Here is a 22057-nt window from a genome sequence, read left to right on the forward strand (position 1 = left end):
CATTATTTTTTTAGACCCTTACCTTCTGTCTTAGAATCACTTGGTTCTAAAGCAGAAAAAAGGTAAGGATGAGGCAAATAGGATGGACTTACCCAGGGTCACACAGCTAGGAAGTGTCTATGTTCACCTTTGAATTCAGGACTTTCTGTCTCCAGACCTAACTCTCTATCCACTGAACCACCTAACTGTCCCATAGTATTTATTCTTGAAGGAAAAAAAAAATACAGAGAATCAAAAACACAACAAAAGAAAGCAATAAAATTAACACTCTAAGAAATTCCAAACTAAACTGAAATAGATATAATTAAAAGGTGGGGAAACTAATTCCATCCAATTTCATCTGGTCAAGATCAGGTTTTCTAAGTTAGAGAGAATACCAGATATATTTATCTGCTCTCTTAAATATTATTAGTCTGGAGTTATAATTGTGTTCCATCTAACTTCTGATCATCTTGTCATTTCTATAGGGAAGGGAATTACTGGGAATGAAATGACCATTGTTGTCAACAAAATATGTAAAAGATATGGCTTGACTCAAAGTAATTTGAACACTAGTTCATGACATTGAACATTGAACATTGACACCATTAGCAGATGGTGGCTATCAGCAGGGGTATCACATTGAAGGTGATGCTTTAACTGAATTTTTAAAGCCCTCACCTTCTGTCTTAATATTGTAGGAAGAGTTTGGCACAGAAAGGAGGTCTTTGGAATGTTGCAAGCAAGGAAGCTTGAAGACTAGGAGCGACAATTGGAAGAGGAACAGAGGCTTGTGGGAAATAGAATTGGGAAGGGGACTTCATCTCTGAGCTGAGTGGGAGATGAAGACGTTTACCTGACCTCAGGATTCAGATTTGGATACCTGGGGTTTTCCCTATCTTTCCCCGTGTACCTTGGAGATCTGATTGTATTCTTGCTTCTCCTGAATAACACCAAAGAGGCTGATCAGTCATTACAGCAGCTGAAGGGGTTTTTTGACCCGGGAGGCTTGCTGACCCAACCTCTGAAGCTTTCTACCCAACTCTGTGCCAACCGAGAAAGACCTCTGCTTCCCTGTCTGTAGGTTAGATAGCAGATTAGAGGAAGGAGGAAAGAGCGTTTTGGCCAAAGCCATTGGCTTGGCCTCGCCAAAAGACCCTATACATATAGTGACAGAATAGGTTTTCCTGCTCCGCTCTCCGTACCCATCCTTGAGCCTGTGTTACAATAAACCGCCCGCCCTGTTAAGACATCTGCAGTTAGATAGGTTCTTTGGGAATGCCTGAATTGGGCTGAAGGTGTGAGGGAAAATTTGGGGAGGCAGCTCTATCAAGCTTCGGTTGAAGCGCTTAACACACACACACACACACACACACACACACGCACACACGCACACACGCACACACGTCTATCTAACAAACACAACCTTGGGGTTCTTGCCACCTATCATAATAACAGTTTAATCATCATTTTAACAGTATCAATTCTAGGACAGAAGGGCGGCAAGGGCTGGGCAATCAGAATTAAGTGACTTTCCCACGGTCACACACTTCAGCAGTGTCTGAGTTCAAATTTGAACCCAGGTCCTCCTAACTTCAGGCATGGTGCTCCCTCCATTGTGCTACCTAGCTGACCCACTTTAACTGAATTTTGACCAAAATAAGCTATTCTAAAAAGGCAAAGGTGAGGCTATAATAATGCATTCCAGGTAGTACTTTTCTTACATGATTCCAAACTCTTTTGAAGCCCAGTATCTGCTTTGATTTTAGGAAAAAAATGTTTGGTCAGTATGATTCAATTAAGAAGCTGCCCATTCAAAAGGCAAGTCTCCATAGGAGTTATCTCTTCAAAGGGGAAAATAAGTGTTTCCCTCAAAATCAGGACGGAATCGGCAGTGTGGGTGGTTGACTTAATTGAGTGAGTCTAGAGAAGAAGAAACGGAAACCGTGGGGGCGCAACTTCCGGTGGGAGAGACCTGCGTTTGGCTCTTGGGTGTCCGGGTTGGGAGCGGATCTTCTTGGGTAAGAGGAGGAGGAGAGGGCGGGGCTACTTTGGCGCCAAGATCTGAAAATGGCGCCGGATCGTTTGCGTAGCAAAGTAGTTTCTGCCTTTAAACTGCGGGGCTATCTGCTCCGAGGGTGAGTTTTCGTGGAGCGCCTGGCATGAAGTGGGTGATGAGGGAGGAAGACGGTTCCTAGGAAAGTCAGGGTCCTGTCAAGTCCGTTGTCACCCCCACCAGCACTCTATTGTCTCCAGCCGGGGAAGGGGGGAAACTGAGGCCGACACCCTTTAGAAGGGGGCAGATGGAAACCCAGGGTTTCTGAGCCTTTCTTTGGAAGCATTTATGAAGTGCCTACTGTTCTCTGCACTGGCTATACAAAGCAAGGCAAATGACAAGCCTTGCCCTCAGGACCTTTCAAAAGACACTGTACCGTATAAAAGAAGGTTATCTATTGGGGCGGGGGGTGGGGTGGGGGGTAGGGTGCGAAGGCCTCCTGCGGAATACGGGCTTTGAGCTAAGTCTTAAAGGAAGCCAGGAGGTGGAAGTGAGGAGGAAAGGTATTCTAGGAACATGCCTGTGCAAAGGCATGGAGTTGGGTGATAGAGTGAAGTCACCGAATTGTAGAGTATGGAGAGTAAAGTATAAGACCAGAGAGGTAAGAAGGGGGATTGTGAAGGGCTTTAAAAGCCAAACAGAATATTATATGTTATGAAGCCCCAGGAATTCGTTGAATTGTAAGCCATATGACTTACATATTGCACTCCTTGGGGAGAATGTAAAGACCTTCTCTTGTGTCCTCGATTAGATTTATCCCTTTAGTACACTAATTTAAAAAAAAAAAAAGCCTGTACTAAGCTAAGAAAATGCAGCCTTAAATCAATTCCACCTTATCTGCAACTAACTAGAGAATTATGTAGGCACCGAGAAGTTTTTTTGGTTAATTAATTAAATAAGTATTTGTTGAATTCTGATTATTCCTCATAGTGATAGGAATAGCCCAAATTCAACAAATACTTATTTTTAAAAGAATTTATTTTGGCTTTTAATTTTTATTTTGCCTGTATCTTTATAATTCTCAGTAATAACAAATTCATCTTAAAATGCAAAATGTTTAAAAAGATGAAGTGCTATTCTAAACTCTTTTGAAAAGTATTATAAACTCATTTGATAAAAGTAATTTTTTACTTAAATTTACTTAAATTACTTAATTAACTACTCTAATCCTTTAGTGGATATATAATCTCATCTTCATCTCTTCATCCTGGGCTACCCCTATAATTTCACTGTAGGTGGTCTCCCTAATAGGGTAGAAGCTTTTACTCCATTCTCTTGATATTGTATGGATACTAGTAGAGCAGATGGACTGCCTTTTGGTTATTCCTCCTGGGCGTTAGGTAATGAATTCATCCATATTTTTTCTGATCGTTTCTTTGATGACACCTTTTATACTGCTTCTCGGTGTTTGTTTGTAATGTATTATAACCTATATAGACCCACTAAGCTACCATTTCATTCTCCTTTGGGTGATCTCCAACTTGAGTTCTGTATAAAATAAATGAATAAGTATTGATTATAAAACTCCTATGTGCAAAGCACTAGGAATAACTTCACATTCTAATTGAGGGGAATTCACATATGAAAAGTTTCAGCTGCAAATATGATGGAAAAATCCTACAGACAGTCAACTACAGTTGGCAAAAACCAATGTTAATACCTCTTCTTTAATGTCATTTTCCCCCAAGGTTTTTGGGTTCAGGGCCCTGGGCTTCCCCATGAGGGACTGTGGGGAGATGGTGTTCAAGGTAGTTGTGGTAGTAGTTTGACTTGCCTAGCAAATGGCTCTTCCCAACTCTCCCTCAAAGTGCCTTGCTGTTTCAGCTCTGTTGGCTTGCCTGCCCTGTAGAGCTAGTTGGAAGTTAGTAAGTATTACTGGCCCCTTTATAAAAGTTGCTTTTCCCAGATGATGGCAGTGATGTCTCCGCTAGAAGCAGGAATGGTGGTCTAGAGTGCTGCCACTCCCAGAGTTCCTTTCACAATCTGCCCATTGGTTAGCAGTTGTTGCTGGTGGTGATGAGAAAGTTGGGGCCCCCCTCCATAATAATTTCTCCCTTTGTTGATAACTAGAAGCAGATCTGTTTATTTGGTGAGTACTACTATTCCCAAGGCTCTATAAGGATCTGAGAGGAAATGGTGGTCAAGGTGGTTATGATGGTGGTTGTTTGACTTGCCTGTTGCCTCCTCTCTTGCTCTACTACTTTAGCCTGGGAAATAGCATTAGCAGATGCTTACCAGATATATAAGGTCTATTCAGGATAAAGAGCAAGATTAAATTTCAATTATATTTATTTATATTTATTATTATTATTTTTTTAACCCTTGTACTTCGGTGTATTGTCTCATAGGTGGAAGAGTGGTAAGGGTGGGCAATAGGGGTCAAGTGACTTGCCCAGGGTCACACAGCTGGGAAGTGGCTGAGGCCGGGTTCGAACCTAGGACCTCCTGTCTCTAGGCCTGACTCTCACTCCACTGAGCTATCCAGCTGCCCCTAAATTTCAATTATAGACTGATGATTTTAGCCCAGTAATTTAATGTCATGTTTGATATTAAAAAGTACTTTGCTCTTAAGTGTAAATTATCTGGTTTTTTAAAAATCAATTTCCTATTTTTTCCTATTTTTATTAGTGAAGCCACTAAATACCTTTCAGAAGCTCTTGAGCTTGTCCCTGATTTAGAGCTTGATGATACATTGGAAAATGTCATTGATGCTGTTGAAAAGCAACCTTGTAAGTAACTATAGTAAGTAAAAATAAGTTTATATATAAACTTAAGTTGTTTATATAGTTAAATTTTGTGACTTATGTTTGTTATAGCTTAAAGTACTTTACCTGTTGGGCATACTTACCATGTGGTATCTCTTTTCCCTAATTTGGCAATAACCATAGTATTAAATCTAACTTTCACCTTCTTCCCAAGAGTCTGATATTTGTGTATATAGATATATATATATAATTATTAATTATGAATTTATAATTATAATTATAAATTATATATATTATATAGCTGGTATTGTTACAGCTATCTTTTCTCATCTTCCTTTAACTTCTGGTTTCATTAGAACTAAGGGAAGTAATTGCAGTTATCACACTAGGCTTTCTAGAAAGTTGTCATCAACTTAGGAAGTACTCCTTGGATATCTTTTTTCCCTTGGATGCCCATTTGATTCAAAAAAGTTTTATCTCCTCTCCAACACAGACAGTAATTAAAGATTTTTATGCTAGGTCATCTTGGACCTTCTAAATATACAACTGTTGTCATTATAACAGGCACAAATCTGTAGTGGATAGTCAGTTCCCTGATTGTGGTCTTTAATACTACTTCTTTCTCATCTATTCCTATTGCTATTATTGCAGAAGGAAGAGAATCAAATCTGTGACACAGAAAACATTGTTATAACATAGGTGGAAAAATTTTCCTATATATCATTTTAAGATCTATAGTAACAATTGAGCCACTTTTGCATCTCTGTCTCTCTCCGTGTGTATGTTTTCTCTTGTCTGTCTGTCTGTCTCTATATGTATGTATGTATATGTATCGTATATATCTTGGTGGTTGAAAATATAATAAAGTAAAATTACCTCAGGCATTTTCTTTTAAAAACCGTTATCTTTATGACCTAATCAGAGAACTGTGTGACTCTTAGGCCAGGATCTCTGAATATTTTTTGTATCATTGATTCCTTTGGCAAGCAGTTAAAGCCTAAAAACTACTCAGAAAAATGCTTTTTAAATGCATAAAATAAAATATGAGATTTTGAAGGAAACCAATTACATTAAAATATGATTATCAAAATGTTTTTTAATAAACACCAAATTTATAGAGCCTAGGATAAGCACTCCTGTCTTAGAAGATGTTTCTTGGAAATGGAAAGAATTATCATTTCTTAAAAATATTTCAGAAAAAACATTGTTATGTTTAAAAATTAAGAAATATAACTTAAAAAATTTTTTTTATTTTAAATTTTAAAATTAAAAAATATAACTTTTAAATTGTCTTTGCAGTGTCATCAAATATGATTGAACGATCTATAGTGGAAGCAGCAGTTCATGAATGCAGTCAGTCAGTAGATGAAACTGTGTATGTTGACATAAGTATCATTTTATTAAGTTATTGAAAATTAATTTTCATGGATTTCCTTAGGAAAAAGAAGTGGTGTTTAACATTGTAATAGAAGGTTCAATTATTTCTAGACATTTTCATTCAAATAATGTGCTTTATTCTGTTAAGTGCTTTCATCTGTTATTTTTCTTGGGCTTTAAGGTTTTTAATATCTTTATTGTTAAATATCATAATTAAAATATAATATGCATTTTGAAATAGAGGTATGTTTTTATATTGACTTGATGGCAGCCAATTTTTATATGTGTTATACATTCAAAAAGATAATTTCCTATTAAAGTATTACATAAATGTCAGCCACTAGATTGATTATTTTGAATTAAAACCTCATCTTGTTATTTGTGGGAATCTTTGTATTCCAAGCTTTGTTTCTCCAGGGCTCCTCTAATTCATCTCTGCCTCTAGTCTTACTCTTCTCTAATCCTTCCTTCACACAGCAATCAAAGTAGTTTTCCTAAAGCACTATTTTTTCTAATGGAACATACTGTAATAATTAAAAATATGAGACAGCTTAATAACTTTATTAAATCAAAATAATAGGATTAGTAAAGAGAGGGAAAGGTAGGAAAGAGGTAGAGAGAGATACTTAGCTTTCTAATCTGTTGGCCGCCATGATGGGCCCCTGGCTAAATTCCTGGCAAGGATTCCATCAGCTCTCCAAGCTCCAGCCAGAAGACCCTTATTTCCTCCTGGGTCTCCCTTTATAAGCTGTTTTCTCCACCCACTAACTCTCACACATCACATCTCAGGAACCAACCATAGTTTCTTAATTTGCCTGGGCCGCCCAGTGGACAGTGCCTATGGAATCAGTTTCTTGTCTCACAGGTTATTTGATTCTTTAACTACCTTTCTCTGAGGGCTTGTCTATACCTGAATTTACTCAGTGGTCTTTGACTTCTAGGTCACTGAGAAATGACATTAAAAAAAGTGACATAGGGGGTAGCTGGGTGGCTCAGTGGATTGAGAGCCAGACCTAGAGATGGGAGGTCCTAGGTTCAAATCTGGCCTCAGATACTTCCTACCTGTGTGACCCTGGGCAAGTTACTTGACCCCTATTGCCCAGCCTTCTTTGGCCTTGGAACCAATACACAGTATTGATTCTAAGATGGAATGTAAGGGTTTAAAAAAGAAACCTTTAACTAACTCTATATGGAATGTAAGGGTTTAAAAAAGAAACCTTTAACTAACTCTAACTCCTTTGTATTTGCAATTGAACCATTTCTAGTCTTACATGTATTAGTTACTACTGTAAGGGGGAAAAGGGGTTTTTATTGGGTAGATATAGTAAAAGGTGGTCACCAGGGAAAATTTCCCCAATTAAGGAATAACCTCAAATCAAAATTATTTTTATGGAAGATTATTTACAAAATATAGGAGAGAGTAGAAATAGAGAGATGGGAAGAAGGTAGAATAAGAGGTTTGGATTTAAGTCTGGGCTTTACTCCGGCAGGGCTCCAGAGGCCCAGCCAGAGCCTAAAAGTCAATTAACAAGGGTTTTAGCCACAAGGGCTTCTCCCAATCTAGGGAGCCTTCCGGAGGCTAGTACCTCCTAGGAGGTTAAAGGAATCAGCCTTCTTCACTCATTACGTGTAGTTCTAAGAGAGAGATTTAGAGCATTCTCACCAAGGTCTTAGCGTCCTAGCCAGCACTCCTCCATGGACCAGAAGAGCTAGAAGAGGCCTTCTTCTCCAGAAGACTCACTCAACTCTCTCTTTTTAAAGAGGTCACTTATGCATCACTTCCTGTGCCTCCCTCCTAGTTTGTGTGTCCAATCACCACAGACGCTTCTTTCAGGACTGCCTAGGGTGCAGTCAGTTGATTCTGATTTGTCACCCACTTTAGCACACATGGGTTACGGACCTCCCAAAATTGGAGATGTTCTCACTTTTGGTGATTAAATCTAAGCAAGGGCAGGATAGATTTAATCTCATTATCACATTACCCATCATATTACTCTTCATTCTGGGCACACTGGCCTTCTTGCTGCCCTCCACAAATGATGTTCCATTTGTCCCACCTCCATGTCTTTGAGCAGGCTATCTCCTATACCACAGTGTACTTCTTCTTATAGAGACCCTTGTTTCCCCTTGAGCTTGGGTCAAACATCACATACATTTTTTTGCCTCTTTTAAAAAAAAAATTTTAAAAATATTTTTCCATGTTTACATGATTCATTTTCTTTCCCTCCCCTCTTTCCTCCCCTTCCCAGAGCTAACAAGCAATTCCACTGGGTTGTACAGATGTTATCATTTGATACCTATTTCCAAATTATTCATTTTTGCTATAGAACAATCTTTTAAAACTAAAACCCCAATTCTTAAAGCCATATACGTAATAAACAAGTATAAATGATAAGTCATATGTTTTTCTTTCACATTTCTACTCCCATAGTTCTTTCTCTCATTGTGGATAGCATTCTTTCTTATAAATCCTTCAGGAGTGTCTTGCATTGCTACTAAATAAAGTCCATTACATTGGATAGTTCCACAATGTCAGACATCACTTACATGGAAGTTTTTCTGAATTCTCCTCAGCTATTAGCTAACCTTCCTCATTCCGTTTTCTCTGTATTCATCTTGTTTGTATACATACATGTTGTTTCCCTAGAAATATTCCTTAAAGACAGGGAGCATTTCATTTGTCTTTTTATCTTCAGACCCCACTATCAGTTCTAAACACTATAATCAGTGTTTGATAATGCTTGTTAATTAAAATGTATGAATAAAATGGAAAATAGCAAGATTAATATGTAATAGAGCTTTTTCATAGTACATATTGCCATTTTGAAGTAGTACCTTATTAATAAGGTTTTATGTAGTTTGTGTTTTATTTTTTCCCCAGAGAACATATTCTGAATATAATTGGAGCATTTGATATTCCACACTTTGTGTACAATCTGGAAAGAAAGAAATTTTTACCGTAAGTGTTCTTAGATAATAGTTTTTATAGAGAGAATAATGCTTCACATATGACTTTTGAAATTTACCAAAAAAAATTCTTCTTAATAACCTTGTAGTGCACTTTGTTTCATGCCTGCTTTGTAAACCAAAGCCAGTGAAAAGCAGGGAGGAAACAATAGGTAAACTGTGAGTCATAGGAGTTCTTCAAAGGGCTAATGTCTGATGCTAGTAACCATTTGGAAGCCTTAAATTATAGTACAGCTCCCATCCCCATCCAGAGACTGGAGAGCTTATTAAATGCTCATTCATTAAACATTAATTTATGAATTAGATGTTGCTATGTCCCTATTTTGTAGATGAGGAAACTAAGACTCATAGATGTTACATAACTTCCCCATGGCCACACAAGAGTTGGGTTTGAGTCTGTATTTGAACCCATGTCTCCAGCCGTCAAGCCATCTACTCGTTACCTTTCATTACCTTTCACAGATTGTAAAATGTCTACTTATTTAGTGTTTAATTTTTCAAAGAATATATAATCTTATTTGTGCTTATTTCATAAAGTACCTCTCTTTAAGAAACAAGAGAATTAGTTTGAAAGAATAAAGATATTTCTCTTTTTCCAGACTCTCAATGATCAGTCACCCTTTACCAAATTTATTTGGGAAAGCAAGAGACAAAGCAGAAGTATTTCGTGAACGTTATACCATTTTACAGCAAGTGAGTTAAAAAAGAAAAATAGATATGCTTCTTCTGTTCATTGGCATTTACAATTTGATTTAAGAATTTTCATAATATATTTGTAAAGATAAATTTGCAGACATCTGTTTCAGAATTTTAAGGTTTCTAGTAATAGAGATAATGAAGACTAGTATGGACCAGTGTTAGTTTAATATTTTGTGTTTTAGAGGGCATTTTTATGTGACATTTGGAGGGGAAGATCATTTAACTTTTAAAAAATCTCAGTTTTTTCCTAACTTAATTATAAGTTCCCATCCAGCCTTAACATTCTATAGTGCTGCTGTACTTTTTGAGTACCTGTTAGCTTTTTGTAGATAGTTGGTTATTTGAAAACTGTTTGTAAACTTGATAATAGATTGCACTGATTATGCCTTTCATCCCTTTTACTTTCATGCTTTATGGCTGTGTGTATTTGAAATAAGAAATTTTTAAAATTACAAAAAAAAAATTCTATGGTGTCCAGAGTATATAATCCTGGGAACAGACTATATATCTGTCACCTCAGGGCCAGCTAAATTTAGAGATACTCATCACAGCAAGGTGATGAATCTTTTTAGCCATGACAACTCATAAAATTTATCTACTTAGGTGTATGGAGGGAGTTTTGAGCTGTATCATTTGAGGAGAATATTAGCAGGTGAAATCAGAGATCTTAGAAATACTCAAGTATTTATGTTATTGTTTCATATTGAAAACCTCGCTTAAGTGTTGACCCTGTGGACCACAGCAAGCTAAGTCAGGCCTTTCTATCCTTCACTCTTTTTTTTTTTTAATCAATTTTTTATTTTAAAAATATTTTTCCATTGGCCTCAGACACTTCCCAGCTTTGTGACCCTGGGCAAGTCACTTAACCCCCATTGCCTAGCCCTTACCGCTCTTTTGCCTTGGAGCAATACACAGTATTGACTCCAAGACGGAAGGTAAGGGTTTAAAAAAAATTTTTTTTCATGTTTCCATATTTCATTTTCTTTCCCTCCCCTCTAATTTCCCCCCTCCTGCATCCAATAAGCACTTCCACTGGATTATACAAATGTTATCATACCCATTTCCATATTATTCATTTTTGCAATAGAGCAATCTTATAAAACTAAACCCCCAATCATATATCCACTTCTGTTTCTCCTCCCACAGTTCTTTCTCTAGATGTGGATAGCTTTCTTTCTCATAAATCCCTTAGGCTTGTTTTGTATTAGCGAAGTCAATTACATTGTATTGTTCTACAGTTCATATAGAATTCCTCCAGTTCATCATTCCTTACAGCACAATAGTATTCCATCACCATCATTCAGCCATTCCCCCATCAAGGGACATTCCCTCATTTTCCAGTTTTTTTGCCACCACAAAGAGCGAGGATATGAATATTTTTATACAAGCCTTTTTCCTTATTATTTCTTTAGGGTACAAACCCAGTTGTGGTATTGCTAGATCAAAGGGCATACATTCTTTTATAGCCCTTTGGGCATAGTTCCAAATTGCCTTCCAGAATGGTTGGATCAATTCAAACTCTACCAGCAATGCATTAGTGTCCCAATTTTGCCACAACCCCTCCAACATTTATTATTTTCCTTTACTGTCATATTGGCCAATATGCTATATCCTTCACTCTTTAAGTCTATTCCATAGTTCATGTTTGTTGTTTCCATGACACTATTCATCTATCTCATCCTTTGCTTCTCTCTTTTCTTTTGCTTTCTATCTTTCCAAACATCAGGGTCTTTTCCAATGACTCCTGTTTCTCATTATATGACCAAAGTATTTTAAGTTTCCTTTCCAACCCAAAGACTATTTTTTTTCTTGACAAATAAAATAGAAAAAACAGAACAGTAATTGAATGGCACTTTTTTCTCTTTCTTATCATTGTCTCATCTGTTCTTAACAGGAATCCTGTTGCTTTCTATGGTCCTTTTTATTTCTCTCATAAAGCATCATCCCAAACTTTTTTGGTATCTATACCTTTTCTTACCAGTCTCAGGATATACCAAATAGTTTTAGTTTTTCTGATAATGGTCTTTTATTAACGCATTGTTCCCTGCCCTTGTATCATCTTCTATATTTCTTTTTAAAACTTAGTTACTTAAAGAAAAACCCAACATTGAATACCAATAAACCAATTAATCTTGTTTTTTTATTTCTTGCTGTATTTCTCTTCAGCTACAGAGGAGCAAACTACCCCCCAACCCTACCTCCCAAACTCTTAACCTCATTCTCCTGAACCCTAATCCACCTAAGTCTTTTTCTAGACTTGCCTGTGCCTTGTGGATTCTGGTTACATAATGAATCATTACTTCTGATCTTACTTTAGTTTTCTTCCTTTACAGTATTGACCCTATAGTTAACCAATTAAAATCTATACTGTTCTCTTTCAGATTCCTTACTGCCTTGTTCTATTGCCATTTGTCCTGCCAAATCTCAGCTCTGCTCTGAATGGCTCCATGCGACTAGGTGACCAATGAAGTAGAGCACCAAGTCTGGAATCAGGAAGATCTGAGTAAAAATCTAGCCTCAGACATATTTATTATGTGATCCTGAGCAAGTCACTTAATTTCTATCTGCCTTAGTTTTTCCAATTATAAAATAAGGTCAAGGGGGCAGCTGGGTAGCTCAGTGAATTGAGAGTCAGGCCAAGAGACAGGAGGTCCTAGGTTCAAATCCGGCCTCAGACACTTCCCAGCTGTGTGACCCTGGGCAAGTCACTTGACCCCCATTGTCCACCCTTACCACCATTCCACCTAGAAACCAATACACAGAAGTTAAGGGTTTAAAAAAAATAAAAATCAAATAAAATAAGGTCATTCTTATGACAATCAAATGAGATAATGTTTATAAAACTCTTAGTCTAATGCCTGGTAATATACAAAAGCACTTAATAAGTACTCCCCTCCCTTCCCTTCTTTTTTAATCTATTCCTTCCCCTTCTCTATATCTCTTCTCTCCTTACTTGTCCTGCTGAATGGAACTGGAGAAAAGCATATAACTCTGTAGCCTTGGGTACATTATAAATTTAGCTTTGATTGGTTCCTCCCTACACCAAGGTAATTGTTTTGTTGCTTCCTAATTCCTAAAAGCTATTTTAAGCCTCTCACACCTCTACCTCAGGTGGGAACTTCATACTTCATCTGTTATTTTACTTTAAGGAGAAAACTGAGTCACATCTCTTTAGTCACTCCTAGACTCACCATCTCCTCAAATTATCACCCTATATCTCCTCAACCTTCTTAGCCATACTCCTAGCAAACAAATTGTCTAAACTTATTGCTTCTGTTTCCTTTTCTCATTTCTCAATAATTTGTAATCTGTTTTCTGATCTTAACATTCAAAGTTACCAGTGATCTTTTTAATTACCATATGCAGTGGACTTCTCTAAATTCTTATCCTTACTGGCCTCTGCTGCTTTTGATAGTGTTGACCATCTTCTTTTGAATATTCTTTTCTCCCTGGGTTTTGTGACACTACTCTCTCTAGTTCTCTTACCTGTCTAATTGTTTCTTTCCAGTTTTCTTTGTTAGTCCCATCATCCAAATCATACCCTCTTTAACTGGGGTTATTCTCCTACCCTCTATCCTAAGATCACATTTCTCTCTATTCTTATTAATTTCATCAGCTCTTATGGGTTTAATTATCATCTTTATGTAGATAACTCATACACATATATATGTATACACAAACACACATAGTTATACATATATGAATATCCAGTCTTAGTCTCTCCCATGAGCTTCAGTCCTGCATCACCACTTTCCTGTTAGACATTTCAAATTTTAACATATCCAAGATAGAACTCATCTTTCCCACCTACACTTGGCCTTTTTGCAGACTTTCTGATTGTTAATGAAAGCACCAGTATTTTTTCTGGTCCCTGAGGTTCATAACCATGACATTATCCTCAATTCCTCACTCTTCATCGCCTCACATATCCAGCTAATTGCTGAATCTTGCTGTTTCTACCTCCACAACATCTTTCTCTTCCAATTCTTTCACAATACTCAAAATTACTACCACTTTATTTGTGACCCTTCTCTCTGGTCTCTTGCCTATGTCACATCAATGGCTTCTTAATTTCTCTTTCTATCCCAAGATTCCCCTTCCTCCAGTCTCTCCTTAATACTACTGTCAATATGATTTTCCTCAGATGAAGATCTGACCCACTCCTCTACTGGTTAAACTCCACTGCCTCCATATTACTTCTAAAATAAAATATGAAGTCCCCTTTTTAGCTTTTGAAGCTTTTGCAACTATGTTCCAGCCTATCTTTCCAGTTCTTGAATTGTGCAAACCAGCCAGTAGGATATAAATTTTGTAACAACTTCCTTAAACTTGAGTTCTGTTGCTTTTCTTCCTTTTTGTTCTCCTTAAGTCCTGCTTATGTCTTTTCACATCCTTTTATTCTTTTACCTCAAGTCCTTCAGGTCTTGTCATATTTCTCCCTGAATTTAACTTCTGACATTCTTCTCTCCAGATTTCTTTCACAATTCTTTATCAAGCTCAAATTCTTTTAATGTACAGCTTTTTCACATCAAAGATATAGGTCATGTCCAATTCAAATATTCTCTGATATTCTGGTTTTCAAAATAGTGATTATCTAGGGCCTGGCCACGTTTGACCAGAACAAATCCAAACAGCAGGCCCAAACAGCACATCTCTCAGAATAAAGTACTATCAAATGATTGATTACCTTTTAAAAGTTTTTTCTTATGTTATCCATAGGTTGAATATTAGTTTTTGAGAAATAGGGACTTTAAAAAATAATTTTAGAGGTAATTATTTCTTCTGCAATAAGTGAAGCATTCAGCATATTTTCATTCAACTTTAGAGAACTTAATATCAGTATAAGATAAGCTATAAAATTAATTCTCTCAAATTCTTTAAACTTTGGTGTTTGGAATTGCAAATTTTGCAAGATTTCATTAATGCTAAGTCATAGCAATTGTATACTATTTAAAAACAATTTTGATTTATTTTGTTTTAGTACAATAGACATTTCCAAACAAAGTCTCTTACAAAATATATTGAAAAATTTTACCAGTTATTAATTAAAAGAAATGATAGACATATCCTTAATCTTTTAACTTAAACAGTATGGTAACGAGTTTTGGTTTTTTTTTTTTAATTCTTACCTTCTGTCTTGTTTCCAGTAGAGGTGAACAGTAAAGGCTAGGTAATTGGGGTTAAGTGACTTGCCTGGGGTCACACAGCTAGAAGGATCTGAGGTCAGATTTGAATCCAGGTCCTCTCGACTCCAGGCCTAGTACTCTATCCACTGTGCTCCCTAGCTGCTCTGGTAATAAGTTTTCCTGTTGTATTTAACAAGACTTTTTCCCTCCCCATATTTACTTCTTTAGGATTGTTATAGTTATTGTAAATAATACCAGTTAGAAAGTAATTTTTAATCAAACTACTATTATGACTCAAGTATTATAAAATGTCTGCTTCATTAACCCAAGCAATCTTTTTTCATAGAGAACCCAAAGACATGAATTGTTTACTCCTCTAGCAACAGGTGCTCATCCTGATGAAAGCAGAAGCAAATTCCAGGTTAGAATGTTTTATTGGAAATTGGGGGTAATATATATTTTAGTATACTAATCTATACTAAATATGCTATTTTCTGGACTATTTCTTTGGCTACTACTTGTGCCATCCCTTTTGGTGACATGTTTAACTCTCCCGTCTGACACTGAAATCTCTGCAGGTGAAAACTATTTTCCACCTTGGCATCCTCTAAACAAGCATGATGGCTTGCATATAGTAGATGCTTTATATATGTTCAGTGAATCCCATAGCAAACACTTACCAATTACATGTAATAACAAAGTTCCACACAAGTTTTCCTAAGTTACATGATCCAACTTATATTCCTCTTTCCAAAGTACTTTCTCCTCTCCCCGTACTGGCAGGTGATTCAGTCTTAGGTTATACATGTATCATCATGCAAAAAATATTTCCATAGTAAACACTTAATAAATGTCGGCCAAATTAAATTCAGCTGATATCTTGAATATATTTCTTGGAAAAACAAATACTTTTCCATGAATGCTCAATTACAGAAATATCCAAAATGTATGTTGGCATTGAGGGCACATAATGTTAGCTAGAAGAAGATTGTTTGTTGGTTTCTTGTTGGGGGGACGGGGTGTTGGAAGGGATAAATTTTGGGTAAGGAGTCAGATAGATGACTAAGTGAACTGAGAGCCAGGCCTAGAGATGGGAGGTCCTGGGTTCAAATCTAGCCTCAGGTACTTACTACCTATGTGACTGGGCAAGGCAAGTCACTTGACCCCACATTGTCTAGCCCTTACTGCTCTTTTGTCTTGGAAGCAATACATAGTATTGATTCTAAAACAGAAGGTAAGGGTTTTTTAAAAATTGGGGTGAGTGAATTAATAGGTTTTCTACTTATTTACTTTGCTTCTTGAATTTTAAGAGAAATTGAGTGACATGCCAGTCTTTATTAAGCATTGTCATGTTGCCCTGTTAATTAAGAAGAGAAGCTAGAATTATAATTTTTAGAAGTTCATATAAGAGCCTTAAGGTATATTAAAAGAATTCACTAGAGACCAGATTCATTTGAGTAGTTTTGAAAAATAATATCATTTCCCCACCAACATGGGTGCAAATGATGTTTATGGAACCTGTATACTTAAATCCTGAAACACTTTTGGAGTTCTTGCTTTACCTTGTTCAAAATAATTGCATAGTTATTTTAAAACCAATTTAAATGAAATTATATTATACTTGTTGTCTCTCTTCAGTCTTATTAAAACTAACCTCTGTATTCTTATTCTGCTATCAACAAATATAGTACCTATATGAAATAGGCAACCACTCTGCATGATTGCTGAAACCTATTATTCAAAAGTGATACAGATTGGAGACAGCTAGATTACTCAGTAGATTGAGAGCCAAGCCTAGAGATGGCAGCTCCTGGGTTCTAGTCTGGTCTCAGACACTTCCTGGCTTCGTAATCCTGGATAAATCACATAAACCTCCATTGCTTAGCCCTTACCACTCTTCTGCCTTAGAACCAACAAATAATATTGATTCTAAGATAAAAAGTAAGGATTTAAAAAAAGAAAGTGGTACACATTACATATTTGTAGCCCAGAACTGCTCTCTCAGGGTCAGATTTTGGAAAAGTAAAAAGCCCATTTCAAAATTATCCTCATTGAAGTATGATGATATGATTTAATTTACGTAACTCACAGCTTTTCCTGAAAATATCAAAAAAACTCAATACATATGCATATTTTCAATAACCTAAGAAGTATATAAATCAGTGGTTCCCAAACTTTTTTGGCCTACTGCTCCCTTTCCAGAAAAAAATATTACTTAGCCCCCTGGAAATTAATTTTTTTAAAATTTTAATAGCAATTAATAGGAAATATAAATGCACTTGTGGCTATCACCACTCCCCTGGATTGATGCAGCACTCACCAGGGGGCAGTAGCACCCACTTTGGGAATCACTGATATAGATTCTGTTATAATTAAAGGAGGCCACTAGTATCTATTTGAAGTAGTAGAAATGATGTACAGAGAGGATAAGATGGCACTTCTCCTTTATAACAGTTGCCCAGGCAGGATCCTTCAGGTCAAAGAGGTTTATCCCTTCAGGACCCACCTGGGGTTAATTGATATATTAATTGGGCCCTATAGCTCGGATAACGTTGATATTCTGACTGCGTTGACTCCTTTCCCAAAACAAGCTTTGAAACTGATTTAGGAAGGTACTTTAAACTTTTTATTTATATATATATAGTAAGAAGGATAAGGGTAAAGGACTGAGGTATTAGGAAATCCTACTTTAATTGTTACTATTGAAACCCTAACTGCAGGCAAATGAAGAAACAATGTTAGCTTCCCTCTGGTTCAGCCTGGCCAGAGCTAAACCAGAGTAGGTAAACTGCTGGGAAATCTTCAGATTCTTCTTCTGTAGATCTTAGCCTTAACAGTTGAAATATATCCACCCTTTCCACCCTCTTCTTCGTCTCCTGCCCACTTCCCAGATCCCTCCTGGGCCCTGGAAGCCTAGATAACTAGATGATGAAACTCCTAATATCTAGGGGCAGTAGACACTGAGGTGATGGTCAGGTACAGGTTGATAACGGTATATCAAGGACAGGAAGAGCTTGCAGAGTAGTGTTTGCACTCTCTTACTCCAAGACCAGGATCCACACCAATCTCTAGCCTCAGCACAAGTAAAAGACCCAGAACTTCTCCTCAGGGTTCTCAACTGACCCCTCCTGCCTTTCGCATGCCTCTCTGGGAACATTCTATCCAACTGACTTATCTGTCAATCATTGAATGAACTTCAAGCTCCCAGAGATTCAATATAACAATTCTAAAATAAATTATTTTTATAATATACCTGCTACTCTTAGTAATTTTAAACCCTGCTATCTGCAATGATATGAGTGGGAAAGATTATTTCACATATAGGTTCATGGACATGTTTTTGTGATTCATTCATTCCTCATGTATAATGTCATTTTATAAAATGTTGCTTAATTCTTTATTGTGAGGTACTTAAAGCTGGTAATAATTCAATTTCAATACTGATTTAGATATTGAAGTTCAACAGATCTACTCAAACAGATCCATGATCTCATTTAATTCCTTCTAACTAAAATCCATTTTACAACCTTTTCATGCCTACCTATCCTGTGTGATATGTCCTTGTCTAAGCATAAACTTGTTACAGGTAGTATACCCAATATCCTGGGAGCCTTCCTCATTTTGTCTTGATTACCTCAGTAATACAGTGGAAGCATACAGGATGGCTTTTAATCTGTGATGAGGCCATTTTCTTTTTCATTAGTATGTATTTTTTCTTTATCGATTTTAATTTAATTGCTATTGATATCTTTGGTTTTTACATCACCATCCTTTCCCAATATACACTTTCCCTTTCCTTTCTCCAGAGAGCTATAACTTTATAACAACAACAAAAAACAATTCAGCAAAACTAATTAGTACATCAACCAGTCCTGATAGGATATGCAGTGTTTCACTTCAGAGGAGGAAGTGAGGTACATCCTCATTTCTGTTCTTTGTTTCCAGGCTTGATCATTATAATCACACAGCATTCAATTTACAATTAGAATCCTGAAAGGGAAGTTGAGGACTGAGGGAATATGGGTTGAAGAGGGTAGAGCTTAAGGTGGGGAAAACATAAAGAGAGAACAGAGACACAGAGTGTTCCAACATAGCATAAGCCTGACAGGGAGTCAGCTCTGATGTTTTGAGAGCATTTTCTTAGCCTGGCTTACTGATTTTTATTGAGGTTACAAGAAGGGAAGTTTAATGAGGTTATAAGGGGAAGGGAGATTGATAATCAAACGGGTGGTCTGATAGACAGATTAACATTATGAGGTAAGCATCACAAGATAGGAGAGTCAGGATCCTAATACAATTGGTATAGCAAACACCAAGATCAGAAGTTCATTTGACCTACTGCCTTTTAGCCGTATCTGATACAAATGCTAAATGAGTCTTATTGGCAATACAAAGAGACTATGATAGCTAGTTGGTCTTCTAGAGTGTAGAGGTGGGGAAGGGGTTGGAATTTCACAAGTCCTAATTGAAGTCAAGAGCATAGAAATTAGTCTGGTAAATGAGCATATTGCTCATAAGAGTGGCTTTTGAGTACTTCTATAATATTTTCAAGATTTGTACATGACTGGATTCCTACAGTTTTGTTGTCATTGTTAATTTTTAAAAATTATTGCAGTCACTAGCCTATTAGTTCCACTTAGTTTGCTTTCCACTTTGTATTCTTCATATTCATCATTTCTTACTGTATTATAGCATGCATTATTTTAATGTACTTTAATTTGTTTAGCTATCCCTCAATTAATGGATATCCATTTGGTTGCTAGTTCTTTGCTTTTCTAAAAATGCTGCTGTAAATAATATGTATAGATCTTGTTTCTATATTTGACTTCATCAGATATATACTTAGCACTAGGATCTATAAAAAAGAAGTTGCTTCAGTGAGGGATGGGTCAGAAAGAGAGAAGATCACCACTAGTCAGTACTGAAGCCTCCTGATTACTTAGAGGTTATTTAGTCAATGGCTTCTTTAAAAAGAGTGAGTGAATTCACTCCTGCCGCCATGTAGTAGAAAGAGGATGTATTTCCCTGTTGATGGAGGTATCTCTTGTCAGTCTGCGATGTTCCCAGCCTGTATTAGCCTGACAAACCTCCCCACAGATCACCTCCCTGTTTCAACTGAAATTCAGTTGGCAAGATGGAGGAACCTTCTCGGGTAAGGCAGTAGGCTTGTTCACTTCCTTGATTACTTTGCTAGATGGGCCAAATGCTATCTGACTTTATATGTCTTTAATAATAGGGTTGATCAGAGAGAAGGGATGAATAACAGAAGGGAAGATGGTATAGGAGACAACTAATGATTTATCCGTTGATGCCTAAGGAGTCCCTGGCTCAGTCAGGGCAAATTGCCCCAAACTCAGTTTCTCTCCCTCTCCCTACTAAAATCCTTGTTTCTAACTGTCTCAAGGTAAAATTATTGATCACTAGAGGGATTATTGAAAGGGGACAGAGGATGATATCTGTGGTAGAGAGTCAGGCTCTCAAATGAGTCTCTAATTCTCTCAGATGTTGTAATAGAGCAGGGTCAGACCTGGCAGAAATCCAAAGATGGCCATAGGAACTGTTGGCCTGGGACAACAAGACTTTGAGTAGTCTTGATTCAGAAATTGCAGGTTTTCACCTCCTCCTTGTTCCATTTCCCCCAAAACCAAGTCCTCTTGCTTGGGGTTTCTCTTTTTATACTCCTGTCTTCAACTGAACATGCTTTCTTGGGGTTCCACTGCACCCCAATAAAATTCCACCTTTACAGATCTCAGAGTCAAAGGGTATGGCCATCTTGGTCATTTTTTAAAAAAATGATTTCAAATTACTTTCCATTATGGTAAGACCAGTCACATTGACTATTACCATTAAAAAAACACACAGACACACACACACACACAAAAACTTTGCCAGTTTTTAATCACAAGGTGAGACTGCAATTGTTTCAATTTCATTTCTTTTGTGATATCTTATTGTAATAGTAAAAAGCACATGCTCAAGTTTTCTTAATTTTTTATGGTGTGATTTTTTTTTTTTTGTATTCAGGTTACCTATCCATTTTTATCTCATTGTAGTATGTAAGATGTTGGTTTGTTTATATAGTTGTTTTTTTTTTTTAACCCTTACTTTCTGTCCTAGTATTGGTTCTAAGACAGAAGAGAGGCAAGGGCTAAGTATTTGGGGTTAAGTGATTTGCCCAGGGTTACACTTGTGTCTGAGTGTCTGAGGTCAGATTTGAACCCAAGACCTTTTAACTGCAGACCTGATACTCTGCTATGCTACCTAGTTGCCATTGTTTATGATAATTGTAATGACATCCTTTTACACTACTTCATCATGTTTTCTAGTCTATTCATATCCACCATTCTGTTCTTTATTTCAATTTTAATTCTTTGGAGATACTGTTTGATAACTTGTACAATGAGGAGAATGTTGATATTAAAAAGATAGGCCCATGTTTCAGGGAGAAGCTTAACCTTACTAGAAAGAACATTGCAGTTTCCCAAAAGCAATCCAACCTGCTCTCCTCTTGTTTAGTTATAGGCTCAATTTAATGTATTTGTAGGTTGTCCATCCACCTATCTCTCTCTCTTTTTTTTTTTAATTTAGAATATTTTCCCATGGTTACATGATTCATGTTCTTTCCCTCTCCTCAAATCCCCCCACCCCCTACCCTGTAGCCGACACACAATTCCGCTAGGTTTTACATGTATCATTGATCAAGACCTATTTCCATATTATTGCATCTTAATTCTAGTAAATAAACAATCTTTATTCAGTTCCTCCTGTGTGGATAGCCAGGACAAATTCTTAAATGGTTATAGATCTCAAATTGGTTCTTCAGGGCCTTGATATAATCTGTCAAGTTAACATTTATTATGTGCCAGGCACTGTGCTAAGCAATGGAGATAAAAGAAAGTCAAAATTATCCAGCTTTAGGAAGATCCTTTTGATAGCTGAGTGATGAATGGATTGGAATAGGGAGAGACTTGTGCCAAGCAGACCCACCAGCCGGCTATTGCAGTAGTCCAGGCATAAGGTGATCAAGTCGGTGATCAAGTCCCAGATCAGGATGATGGCAGTGTCATAGAAGAGAAAGAGTCATATACTAGAGATATTATGAAGAAGTAATTAATTGGCAGGCCTTGGCAACAGATTGATAGTGAGAT

General features: G+C 36.8%; 1 protein-coding gene across 1 annotated transcript in view; it reads left to right on the top strand.

Annotated features, from left to right (window-relative positions):
- Positions 1 to 2049: 2049 nt before the first annotated feature.
- Positions 2050 to 22057, top strand: part of POLE2 (DNA polymerase epsilon 2, accessory subunit) — a 61658-nt gene continuing 41650 nt past the window's right edge. The window contains exons 1-6 of the mRNA XM_044664795.1: positions 2050 to 2117; positions 4664 to 4764; positions 6040 to 6115; positions 8999 to 9076; positions 9684 to 9777; positions 15256 to 15330. Coding sequence (XP_044520730.1) covers positions 2050 to 2117; positions 4664 to 4764; positions 6040 to 6115; positions 8999 to 9076; positions 9684 to 9777; positions 15256 to 15330 — 492 coding nt within the window. The remainder of the gene's footprint in view (positions 2118 to 4663; positions 4765 to 6039; positions 6116 to 8998; positions 9077 to 9683; positions 9778 to 15255; positions 15331 to 22057) is intronic.

This window comes from Gracilinanus agilis, chromosome 2 (genome assembly GCF_016433145.1).
Source record: "Gracilinanus agilis isolate LMUSP501 chromosome 2, AgileGrace, whole genome shotgun sequence".
Lineage (NCBI taxonomy): Eukaryota > Metazoa > Chordata > Mammalia > Didelphimorphia > Didelphidae > Gracilinanus > Gracilinanus agilis.